Consider the following 13320-nt stretch of genomic DNA (forward strand, 5'->3'; position numbering starts at 1 on the left):
TCTGTCATTGAATAGAGCGGTGGCACGCAACAGGGTTCCTAGGCACCGCATGGCTGGCACGGAAAGTGTTAAGGAAACAAAATGATGATCATTCTCAAGCTCAATTATGTGTAGTTTGGGGTTAATACCATTTGTTACACAGATTTGGTGCATTACCAAACTATTTTTACCATTCGAAAATGACAAAAAAAACTAAAAAGGTCAGAAAATTATCATGAATCAGGAATAATACTCATGAATAAAAATACTAAATGCTCATACTGTGATATGATATAAATACCTTTTGAAATCTGGAGATTTCAGCAAAAAGATAATTTGTTGATTAGATGGTGAAAATGGCTCAGAAAACCCCCCTTAACACATTGGTTGCCGTTCACGTAGATTTACGTTTCTGTGGCCCAGCGGTTGAGTGCCAGAAACGTAGATCTACGTTCTTGTCTCGGTTTTCCTTTTATTCGCTATTGCCATTCATAATCCATCGAGGCACCTTGTGCATGCTGTACTGAATGTGTCTGAGATCGCAGATGGTCAACGCTGTTTTTGTGTCTTTTTCTGGGATTACTCAGAATCACTCAAACTATACTCATATTCACCGCGGTATAAAACGGAAATGTATAGATGAAAAAAGTATCAGTTTTTTGCACGTTGACCGGAAGAAACCCACTGACAATCAACAGCGTTATTAGATCCATAGCTATAATATAAAATATAGGTTTAGCTCTACAAACAAGGTGAGCGTTTACATGGGGTTAATGGGTGGCAAGGCCTATGCCCTTCCCGGAAGGGGCGTGGCACCCAATGTGCTAACAACAAATCCTACACTCTCTTATTGGCCCAGGTCTCTAGTTTATGGGTGTAAGGTTCCATGTGATTCACCTAGAGGGCAATACCCAATGCATGCAACTCCAAGACTGGGACCACAGTATGCAGAAATAGGTAAATATAGATTTCTTTTTTCTTTTTCAGAAATCAAAAATAACATATTTTTGGTAGACACTAAAGTCCATGAAGCATGAATTGGGTATGGCTGTATACGTAAGACTCCTTAGGTTCCATTAGGTCGATTTTCATTCCGATACCTTGAGGTGAAAGGTCAAGATGTGACCCCTTTGAAATGGCCATGTCATTGGCAATCAGCAGGAGAAATTAATGGGAGGCAATGTCCTCACTAAAAAACAACAGCACATCATTCACAAACCTGTCATGTGTGGACACCTACAAGTATCTGTGGAATAGCAATCAACCTCTTGATTATCAGGAATATCAATTTCAATATTGTAAATAAAATAGTTTCTCATTTAGTCAAAACTAGCCAAATCACTAGCCTAGCTAACCCTCATTGTTTGTAAGTCATAAAAAAAAGGTGGAATACATTGTCAATATGCAGGCAAAATATAACCAAAATGTACCTTTTAAAAAAGATCTGCTGAATGACATTCCAAGTTTAAAATGTCAATACATTTCCAAGACCTGTTGCTCAATCAAATAAGCCTCATGTACATTTACTGGGACAAAACCACCCAAAACATCACTGGTACACCACTACCTGCAATTGAGACTGTTCAGCACAAATGGTGTCTGAGGAAGGCACGCAGTATCGTTAAGGACACCTCTCACGGTCACCCCAACCACAGACTGTTTGCCCTTAACTTTGGAGCAACATTTAGACCCTTTCCAGGTAGGCTAACATGACATATTGGCTAGATCCACAAAGACTGGATTGCACGATGCTAATTGCACCCTTACTTACAATTCATTATGAATTGAAAATGGGGGACCCTGATGTAAACAAGACGAAAGTCTTTCTCTGGTCTGCATCCCCTTAACCGTGCAGGTGATTGATTTAATGAAAATTGTATTAACATATTGCAGAATGGGTACAATACAGTACGGCTCAATACACACAATTGTTAAGGGGATGCAGACCAGAGAAAGACTTTCGTCTTGTTTACATCAGGGTCCCCCATTTTCAATTCATAATTAATTGTAAGGGTGCAATTAGCACCGTGCAATCCATTCTTTGTGGATTTAGCGGTCCTAGCCCCTCAAGGTCTCTAGAATAGATTCAGTTTGTATCTACTTCTCCATGTCTCTATAGATAAAACCGAGCCTGCTACAGCCTCTGGAAGACAATAATATTGGCCTGTCTCGCCGGCGGTTTGAGAGGGTTAAACTCCACTTATAATGCTTGTCCTCAAATTACACACAGCAGTGGTGGCAGCCTCATTTATGATGCCCAGTGGAGTAGTGAGGAATATGGCAGGCTGTGCAGTGGCCAGTGAACCTGGACAGGGAAGAGAGAGTTGGAAACCTCACCATCTGCCTCTCTCCTCAGAGCTCATGCCAGGAGCTGCAACCTGTGGAATCTGTTTCTGTGTTGCTTTGCAAGGTGGGCTGCCTCTTTCTCTGCTCCTTTTCTCTCCTGTCCATATATCCTCCCTTGACATTACCAGCCAGTGTCTGTGTGGCACGTATATGTGAAGAATAAGGACCAATTTCCAGAGAACGCACACAACTAAATCAGGATTTTTTTGTACCAAATCAGTACATGTTGGACCAAAGAGGACACGCTCGACATCCTGGTTTTGCTTTATGAGCTATATTAGAGTAACGATTAAGGTTAGGGTTAGATTAAGGTTAAGGTAAGGGCTAGGTTAATGGTAAATTCCACTGCAAAGCAACATTAAACTCATTTACCAGATTGAGGCATACCTGATTAATTCTCTGTAGGGTGTAGGCTATGTGGCTGACCAAAGCATTCTCTGCTCAGACGTGTGGCCAGTGGAAGGCGGTAATTTGGTAGAGCTGTAGCTGTGTCATAATGACGCTTAAGTTTGTACATCTACCCTCCCTCACTCAAGTTCTAGCAACTACAACAATGGAGTTTCCCCTCGTCTCTAGTTCAGCTTCCCAGTCTCTCTCTCTCACCAGATAGTAAAAGCTCAACCATCCCCTCTAAATGTGTTTGGTAGGAGTGGCAACTGGTGTTGCCTGATGCCTGCCATTTTCACCTCAGTGTAGTCCTTTGTAAAGCACGAAGCAGGAGCATGTGAAATAGTTTTAGGGCTATATCTCTGGCCTGACAATATGTACATAGCTGGCTGTGTGCTTATTTACTCTGTAGTAAAGCAACTTTTATATAAATACAAGAGAGACCCAGAGTGGAATTCCCCCTTATGGGTTAGGGTCACGGTCAAGTTTTGGGGTTAGGGTTAGTTACAGAATGAATGTACAATAAGTCTATGTAATGTCAGATTAGAAACAAATAGACCAAATAGCTCCCTTGAAAAGACTTTCATTTTCTTCACGAGTGACGTTTCAAGCAACAAGGCTCTTCCTCGGACTTCTGTTAAATACAGAGTAGCCATTTAAATAACCCATATTCCATGTTCCAAAATCATGTGACATAACACACCGGTTTCACATTGCAGACAATTGCATCAATCAAATTGCAGACAATATATTGTTGTTAAATATGGTTGACAAATATTATTTCATATTATACATACTGTATACACAGAATTATATACAAAGGACAATACATACCTACATACAAACCATGTACCCCCAATAGTTTGTACTCCAAAAGGACTCAAACTAAATAGCTGTCATATATACTACATATTAGAGGCACATCTGTCTATCTATAAACATATATATATTATTACACCTTATGTAAAAACGAAATAACACTCCAAAATGAAGACCACAACTTACGGAAACAGCAGTATTAATGTTGGAGACATGACATATAGGGTATTCATTCACAAAAAAGATTTAATGTCAAAGTCCTCATTCAGGCATTTAGGGGCCAAAGTGCCAAGTGTATGTATCCAAAAAGGTGTTTTTTGTGAATGACTACCCTCACAGTGTGTGTGTGTGTGTGTGTGTGTGTGTGTGTGTGTGTGTGTGTGTGTGTGTGTGTGTGTGTGTGTGTGTGTGTGTGTGTGTGTGTGTGTGTGTGTGTGTGTGTGTGTGTGTGTGTGTGTGTGTGTGTGTGTGTGTGCGTGCGTGCGTGCGTGCGTGCGTGCGTGGGAATTAATACCCTCACAAAATTACCCACTGGGGGTACATGATTTGTATGTACTGTGATTTCCCTTCTATGTACCTTAATGTGTAGCTGTGTAACTATTTGGTGTGCAGGCCTTTTTCTAATATCTTCTAAAGGTATTTTTTTTATCCATCCTAGTGGGTATTGGGATGGGCATGTCTTTTTTTTATCGTTTCTTAGTCTACGTAATGTCCCCATATTTCACCTAAATATAAAAGTGCGTGTGCCTGCAAATGCTTCACCAATGTTATCTCCTCTTAACCTCTGCTGAAACTCACCTCTGAGGTCAGAAACTATACCGTTTTTCAACTCATGCAATAGACACAAACTCATCATACCAAGTCCTTCCTACCAGCGTTTGACACGATCAAGCAGGGATTTAAATAGCAGGGTCCTTAAATATGATCTGTGTTATGTGCATAGTTGTAATCATTTATGTTAGGCTATCAAACTGTACAACTCTATTCACATTTTAAAAGGGTTAAGGATGAACGCTGCGGAATACAGCATTGTCATTCCAAAACAACACCAGCAGCAACTGGTGGTAGTAGTAGAGGTATATACACGGTTATAATGACGTTAGCCCTGGGGCCGCTCAGGCTCACTAACTCAGCAATCTTCTGCTGGCAACGTGTGCTTTACTGGGCCGGGCCGGGCCGGGCCGCCACAGAATCTGTCTGGACAGCAGCTCTCACAGCTCATTCAGAGCCACTATAGGAACCCAACACATTTGCATGTCCCAAATGGGACGATGGCCTCATACAGTATGTGTCATGGCTTCAGGTGGAAACAATAACCTATTTCTGTAACAATGCAAAGCCACGGGCCGATGTCTTTGCGTTCAAAGTCTTAAAGGAGCACTTCACCGTAAACACAATGCTGATTTGTTTTGCATATAATCTCACACACGTCCAAAAACTCTACAGTTTTGCACACATTCATTTAGTTTGTCAGTTATTGAGAGTACATTTGTTTGAATATGGCCACCAGTGATGACATCAGGGACGTTGCATCCTTGTGTTGTGTTAAAGCTCAATTAAATAATAAGGTAGCTAGCAGGCCCTATAAGACAAGGTATTGCTATTTTTTTCCATCGTTCATCATTACATGGAGCTGCACACAACACAATGATTCAGTGTCCCCGATGACATCACTGGTGGCCATATTCAACCTCATTTACTCTCAATAACTTTCTGATTTGAGTTTTTGGATGTGAGATTGTGTGCAAAATAAATCAGCATTATTTTTTTGGTGAAGTGCCCCTTTAAGCATAACAATAAAAATTACATTACAACTGTGAGACTGAATTGTGTAGATGGTTTATAATGTGTTTTAGTGCCTTACTGTACTAATTACATTTAGACTATTCCTTTTCATAATGCTAATAATGCTAATGTTTGAAAGATTTGAAAATAAAAATGATTCAGTGCCATTCTCGTGTGTGTTAATGATGGACATTTCTGTCATTCAAAAAAGGATTAATTTGTTTAAAGCCCCAATCCAGAGTTCTTTTGACCTTCATGCTGGGTGTGTGTGGGCTTACATACAGTATAGTCTTCAATAGTTTCACTCATGGGGCGGACATTAGTTTTGGGGGAATTTTCTGAACCCATCATAACAAACAAACTGACAAACAAAACAAAAATATAACTGTTTACACCATTGTTTACAAATATTTCATGTTTTATAATAACAATAAAATGCAGCAAATGTCCAGGTCTTTGTGTCATATATAATGTAAGTTATTGCATCGAGACCTCTGTCAATCAATTTCAGATTAAATATTCCGTCAATATCATATTCGTTTTCACTGGTGGGGGGCCACCCTTTTGTTTACATTTTGACAGACGATTGGATCTTTAATAGGCGTACTAATTATGATAGTGCAGTGGCAGGTCTACTGCATTATTAGGCTACTGAACCTGTCATGATAAGGGCACAGCATGTACTGGTAAACCCAGTTTAAATACCCCGGTACGTGTGTGTCGACCTTGTGTGCAGTGTTTCATACCGGGCCAATAAAATACGCATTTTATTGAGACATTATAATAGGAAAACACGGCTGTTGTGTGTGACGCGCATTTCTGTCGTGCATGGCATTGGTGCATAGGCCTAATAATTAAGCCTTGCAGACAAATGCGCATGCTTCCGTAAATCAAAGAAAAGACGTTTGTCAGGGTGAGTGTAATGGGAGGATCACTAATGTGATTATTAGACTGTAATATCAACAAAAGCACCGCAGCGTCGCCATTACGCATGAATCCAGTGAGAGGAGGACCACAACACTTGACCTGCTGTAACCGTGTAATAACCATCCATCCATGCCCAACATCATGCCCCCCCCCGTGAAAACAACATTCAGGTTATTATTATATGATGATGACGGTATGAAAACTTACCAGATAGGCTCCGACCGTGCCTTGCGCCAACATAAGCGCGCATTCCGACACGAGAAAAATCTTTATGTTGGAAAAACATGAAGTCTTTTTCTGGTTATTATCATCCTGCTCTGGGTCTTCAGTACTCCTCTCTGTTGTGCATATCTGATTTTTTACCTGCATGCTTTTGTAAAAAAGGTTTCAGGCTCCAGTAGCGCTTGGCAGCATGAAACTATAGATGGATCCAGTCCGATGATGACCATTTGCGAAGGGAGATTATAGCCTAACCTACACTGCAGGAGGTGCAGGTTGTTGTTGTCACTATAAAGACCTGCTATAACCTCTTATAGCATGACATATAGCCTGGTATGTTTTTCAAGCCGGCGTTGTTGCGCTGAATTCCGGCGGCCTTTCAACATCCCCTGCGCATCATTATTGTACGACAAGACGCAGCAGCACGAAGGACACTTGTTCTCGCCGACCTATGTTATGTGCCATTAGATTTCTAACTATACGAGTATATCAGGTCCGTTTCATTTGTGTTTGTTAGTGCGGCATACACACAGTCGCAGTCCTCGCGTCTCTAGAAGCTGTCTCTGGACGCAGGCAGTGTTCCTCCCATATAGACCATGCGTGATGATGAGCGTTATCTCCGTAAATAAGGCAACCTGCGCCGATTCTCTCTCTCTCTCTCTCTCTCTCTCTCTCTCTCTCTCTCTCTCTCTCTCTCTCTCTCTCTCTCTCTCTCCCCCCTCTCTCTCTCTTCCCCTTCTCTCTCTCTCTCTCTCTCTCTCTCTCTCTCTCTCTCTCTCTCTCTCTCTCTCTCTCTCTCTCTTCCCCTTTCTCTCTCTCTCTCTCTCTCTCTCTCTCTCTCTCTCTCTCTCTCTCTCTCTCTTCCCCTTTCTCTCTCTATATTTCTCTCTCTCCCTCTCTCTCTCCCAGGTCTTCATTGGGTGCATATATACACAAGATTTCAAGTGCTTTGTCCATTTATCAAGTTTGTGATATGAATGGATCATCATCACCATCATCATCATCATTATAGTCAATATTTGCAATGTACAGGCAACACACAAGTGCCCCCCAACACACACACACACACACACACACACACACACACACACACACACACACACACACACACACACACACACACACACACACACACACACACACACACACACACACACAACACATCAAAACATTTGCATTCAACAGGGCAGAGCTTGCATTTCATAGTGGATTTTAAATAAATAACCAGTTAAAAACCCTCCATCATCTCATATACCGGTAATACAACAATAACACGTACGCAAACATGACGATATATTGTGCCAACTAAACTGCCCATAGCCCATCTGTTTATCTCATCACATCACCCGTCCATCCATAGATGTTTTTTGGAGAACGCAACCATTGCATAAGACTGAGCAAGAGGGCAGGATTGAGAATGGCTCCCTTGTTAGAACGCTGGGAGCCACACCAGGCAGTGTCTGTCTCCCTGTGACTCATCGGACTACAGCTGGACCCTCTGCGTTTCCTGTCTCTGCTCTCTCTCCCCGACAGCTGCGAGTGCTTCAGAACCTTCCGGCTCCAGCCATTATGCTACTTAGGCTACAACGCTCTGCCCCACAGTCCTCACCTCCTAATGACTCTGCAGTTTGATAGGGTCTCTCGTATACGCTGCCATATTTAGTCCCTTTTCCCTCACAGCATTAGTATTTGTATGTGGAAATCAGAGCAGTTCAGCTAGTAACGTGGCCACAGTGGAGAGATAACATGATTGTATATTCTTGCTCATGAGTATCAATCCTATTCATTGTGTCCCTTAGAAGGATATTATATGGATAGGGCCTTTTCGCCTTTCATCATACATAATGACATTATGACTCATAGAGGGGTAAATACAGCCACAACAGTAGAATGATGAGCTATCTGTTTATTATTCTATAGTATCTATGGTTAAGCACGTGTTTACCCATCTATGACAAGTCAAAATGTCTGCTGTGAAAAGGGTCTGCTGTGACTTCCTCCAACCTTTGAAAGCAAAGGAGATGATTGATAAAGACAATGGGATAGACAGTCTGCTGGGTCTGTGTGCTGGTTACATACATTACATACACTGGATACTCCGGTATACTGTGCTTATTCCAACTTGCGATGGGCTCTCATCATTGCATGCGGAATATGGTCTCAGTCAAACATGTAAAATGCAGGTCTCCTTCAAAACAATCCAAGGCACACTGTAGGGTTTGTGCAAAATTAAAGTGCTTTTATTTTACATGGCAATTGGTATTTGTGTATATATACAATATGTACACATGATGAAGACCTACAGTGTGCGGGTCACAACACGTTGGTCATTTTAAATACATAGCTTATTGCCATATCAAATATATAATTGTCACAAACACTACAGTGTGCCTTGGGTTGTTTGGAAGGAGACTTGCATTTTACATTTGTGATTGAGACCATATTCCAACCACGCAATGAGCCCTCCTTTTTTTTTATCCACTTTTTCTCCTTTTTTTCTGTTTTTCTCCCATCCCAATTTAGTCGTGCCAATTCCCCCCTCCCCTGTCTTGATCGTTGCTCGCATGTGCCCCCCACTGGTCGGTCGTAGGGAGGGTTGAAGAATCTATCGCATGTCCCCTCCGATACATGCAGAGTCAGCCAGCCACTTCTTTTCACCTGCCAGCGTGGACTCTCATTGGCGAGGTGTAGCGTGTGGGAGGCTCACACTACCCTCGACATCTCCTGTCCTTGCTGTGGAGGCGCCCTGACCGACCTGTAGGAGTCGCTGTTTACAACGCTGACTCTGCCAATTGAGTCAGTATGACGGCCGGCCCAAGCCGGAGGCAACGCTGACAGCCGGATTCGATACCGGTGTCTCACGCGTGCAATGAGCCCTCCTTAAAATGGAATGAGATTATTGGTATAGTTGCTCAAAGATTCTTGCACTTAAAAACATTCTGGTCATCTTGTTTCAATTTAGACACGCTAATTACAATCGCTATACAAAGGTAGACATTTTGAGCTGATTGCTCAATAATTTCACACATGAGGAAGTTAGAATTATTTTTATTGACACCATTATGGTCTCAGACAGTTACAGCAGTTAAACCTGCTGGATGGAGCATGGTGGTAATGCATGGTTGCTCTGCCTGTGTTTCCTCTCTAGCCATCCATCCATACTCAGCCAGCCAGCCAGTCAGCCAGCCAGTCAGCCAGTCAGTCAGTCAGTCAGCCAGCCAGCCAGCCAGCCAGCCAGCCAGCCAGCCAGCCAGCCAGCCAGCCAGCCAGCCAGCCAGCCAGCCAGCCAGTCAGCCAGCCAGCCAGTCAGCCAGTCAGTCAGTCAGTCAGTCAGCCAGCCAGCCAGCCAGCCAGCCAGCCAGCCAGCCAGCCAGCCAGCCAGCCAGCCAGTCAGCCAGCCAGTCAGCCAGCCAGCCAGCCAGCCAGCCAGCCAGCCAGTCAGCCAGTCAGTCAGCCAGCCAGCCAGCCAGTCAGCCAGCCAGCCAGCCAGCCAGCCAGCCAGCCAGCCAGCCAGCCAGCCAGCCAGCCAGCCAGCCAGTCAGCCAGCCAGCCAGCCAGCCAGCCAGCCAGCCAGCCAGCCAGCCAGCCAGCCAGCCAGCCAGCCAGTCAGCCAGCCAGCCACAGCCAGCCAGTCAGCCAGTCAGCCAGCCAGCCAGCCAGCCAGCCAGGTGCAGGGCACCATGGGATCATGGCCTCAGGCATTACACGGTGCTGTGCAGCAGAGCAACACTTTCACCTGCAGGGCAGGATATGTCAACATGCCACGGTCTGCAGTGCACATGCTGAATAGAGCAGCATAATAGTCTCTACTGCATTTAAAGCCCCAATCAGTGATCCCCACGTTAACAAATTGGTAGTCCCACTACCTAAATAAAAAAATAGCAATGGAGACATGTTTTCATGTGTGTGTGTGTGTGTGTGTGTGTGTGATCTGATCTTAGCATATTTTGAAAAGGAATGGCTGGATTGCCACATAATTTGCTGTGCACATTCATGGCCCCAAGAGGAAGAACGCTCCATTGAGTTTGGGTGACCCCATGATCTTGAAATGATTCGAATGAGCATATCTTCTCCGGGTTTGGCGTACATTTGCTAAATTTGCTGTGAGCATTCATGACCTATTGGTGAAGACACCTATTGATTTTGGTGACCCCATGACCCTTCCTCTAGCGTCACCATCAAGCCTAATAGAGAAAATATATATATGTCTGGATTGCCATAAAATCTGCTGTGCACATCCATGGCCCCAGGAGGAACCAAGCTATTGATTTTGGTGACCTGCATGACCTTTCCTCTAGCACCAGCATCAGGCCAAACCTTCCATTTTCAAATGAGTGTATCTTCTGATCTATTAGTCGTACAGTCCAAAACCTTGCTGTGAATATGCATGATGCTTAGCAGGTGAAATCCGTTGATTTTGGTGACCTTAAGACCCTTTTTATAGTGCCACCATATGGCAATATCGACAATTCTTGTTTCTGTAATCTACCCAGTGAAATGTGATGGCAAAGTTCGGAGACCGTTGGCCTGGTAGAGGTCATTCTTCTAGTTATCTAGTTGATTGACTCAGCTCTTGATACAAGTTCTAACACTAGACAACAGGTACATATTAGTTTGTAATTGTATTTGCTGTATTGTTAGTGTTGTGAAGGATCAGATTAAACCGAATATATATATTTATTTATGGATATATATTGAATAGTATTTGTATATCATTTGATATCCCTTGTATATTCCTTGTACATATACACGGAATATCCCTTTAGCCTACTATAGCCCATAATAGTTCATTCTCTTATTGGACAAGGACCTGGCGCCAGGAGACAAGCCCCTTGGAGGCAAGTTCAATGGTACCGACGAGACATGTCTCTACTAGCCCCGGCTCTGCGCAGGAATACGGCTACCGAAAGGAGAGTGGCACTATTTGTTCACCGTGCATATAAATATGGCGCAAGTAAATGTAGAAGACCCTTAGTCCTTTACCCTTCTACCCAACTAAGTAACAGAACGTGAAGCCTCACCCACGACCAACGTGTGGTGCAGTATGGCCTATTTGGCCCCAGAATAGCATTGAGACCTCGTGCGAATTAATAACTGAATTGTCATAGTTTGGCACTGTACCGTCGAGTGCGACGTATTTCTATTAGGTTAATAATAGTCTATTATGTATGGTGCATCGTGCGGTTAGAGTTCTAAAGTGAGCAGCATCCCCATCGCTTCCTCGTGTTATCTAGAGTCTTAGCCAGGTTGGGCAGACCACACGTGGCGCTTTCATCCGAGGAGTTCTAGGCGAGGACCGAGTGGACCTGTACATTGGATTACCTACCCGACGACTGCTGAGCCCTATGCGGCATGGAATATATATTTGCTTTGGTACTTTGATTTGTGGAGCGGATAATCGCCAACACCGGTGAGTGTTGGATTTACCCCGAGAGGAGTCAAGGTGAGACGGCGCTCAGACCAGACTGAGGTCGCCTCGCTTCTTCTTCATTGTGGACCTACAGCTACAGCTACAGCCTACAAGAGAGCCAAGGTGTATTCATCTGTGGATCAAGATTCTACTGCACTGTCTTCTGTACTTGAAGTCTCCCTAGACATCGTTGACCAGACGGGCTACTGCCGACGGCTCTCCTACCCCCCCTACCGGCTTACAACCGGGAGGACCCCTACAGTATATCCCGCTATAATCATTAAGTGTGCCATCGTTATAATTCCCTAAGAGCCAGGTTGTATACTTGCTTCCTGCGTAACCAGAGATTGGACATTCAGTGTTGATTTGCCTACGAGTACTCATTTGCCTTACAAGTGCATTCAAATCATAAATGTAATAGTAACTATTATATGTACCTTTTGCTATATATTAAATATTTGATTATTACCTTTGTGTGGACCCGATTTCATTGTGGGAAAGTGTTCATCATATTTAGATATCGTGTACTGTATGGCCAGTAGTTAAAGTACATAAAGCGGTAGTGGTTTAATGATACCATACTTATCAATACAGTCAGGGAATTGTACCCCTCAGTTACAGTTAGGCTGTAAAAGGTTTTTGCTGGTAATGTTAGTAAACACTAGAGTAAAACAGAGGTATTTTTGACATTATAGGTTTTTTATACGGTTTGGCCTTTTGTCCAAATGCAAACTGCCTTTTAGCTGACTGAAAATTAACCTTTTTGAAAACTCCTGCCAAGGTGAAGATGTTCAGAAACTCAGTGTAGTATTTGTGTGAACGGGTGACACTGGAGCTTCAATTAAAATCATTGAAATACTTGAAATATATTTATCAATGCAATATTTTTAGCACCGGACTGTATAAATCCTTGTATATCCTCCTGTAGATTTTACATTTTTCTGTACACTTTACTGTATATTTCTGGACTGTATATTTTAAAATGTACATACATATTTTAGAATGTATATCTTTGAATGTGTATTCTTATTTTTGAACTATCTAAATGTTTATTGTGAGCGATTTGTAGTGCTGAACTATTATGGAAAATACTGACATCACAAATACAGATATTTTTTTAAACATAGTATTTTCTCTGCAATTAGGACCAAGGGGAGCTCCTTGTAGTACCATCTAGGTAATTTCATGTGAGATTTTCTAAAACACCATTGGTGTGGACAGGAAGGAGGAACCCTGTTTTCAAAAAGACTGCGTATACATGGACTAGGCCTTGCATTCTGGTCTATGGTGCGGATGGTATGAATGCTTGAGTAATTTGCCAGGCAAGTTTCAAGTTTCTTTAATAGTTGTCATACAGAAGTACAGAATACTTTTATACAAAATGCTTCTTACTGTTGCACTCCAGAGACTGTGCAAGACAAGATAAGTATGAAATAAAATAACATAGT

At 42.8% G+C, this 13320-nt stretch overlaps 1 protein-coding gene across 1 annotated transcript in view; it reads right to left on the bottom strand.

The window, feature by feature from the left end:
- Positions 1-6612, bottom strand: part of LOC311246988 (solute carrier organic anion transporter family member 3A1-like) — a gene marked incomplete at both ends in the record, with an annotated part of 99304 nt that extends 92692 nt beyond the window's left edge. Inside the window, one exon of the mRNA XM_084337263.1 lies at positions 6451-6612. Coding sequence (XP_084193389.1) covers positions 6451-6612 — 162 coding nt within the window. The remainder of the gene's footprint in view (positions 1-6450) is intronic.
- Positions 6613-13320: the final 6708 nt, after the last annotated feature.

This window comes from Notolepis coatsorum (assembly GCF_963971535.1).
Source record: "Notolepis coatsorum genome assembly, chromosome: 20".
NCBI lineage: Eukaryota > Metazoa > Chordata > Actinopteri > Aulopiformes > Paralepididae > Notolepis > Notolepis coatsorum.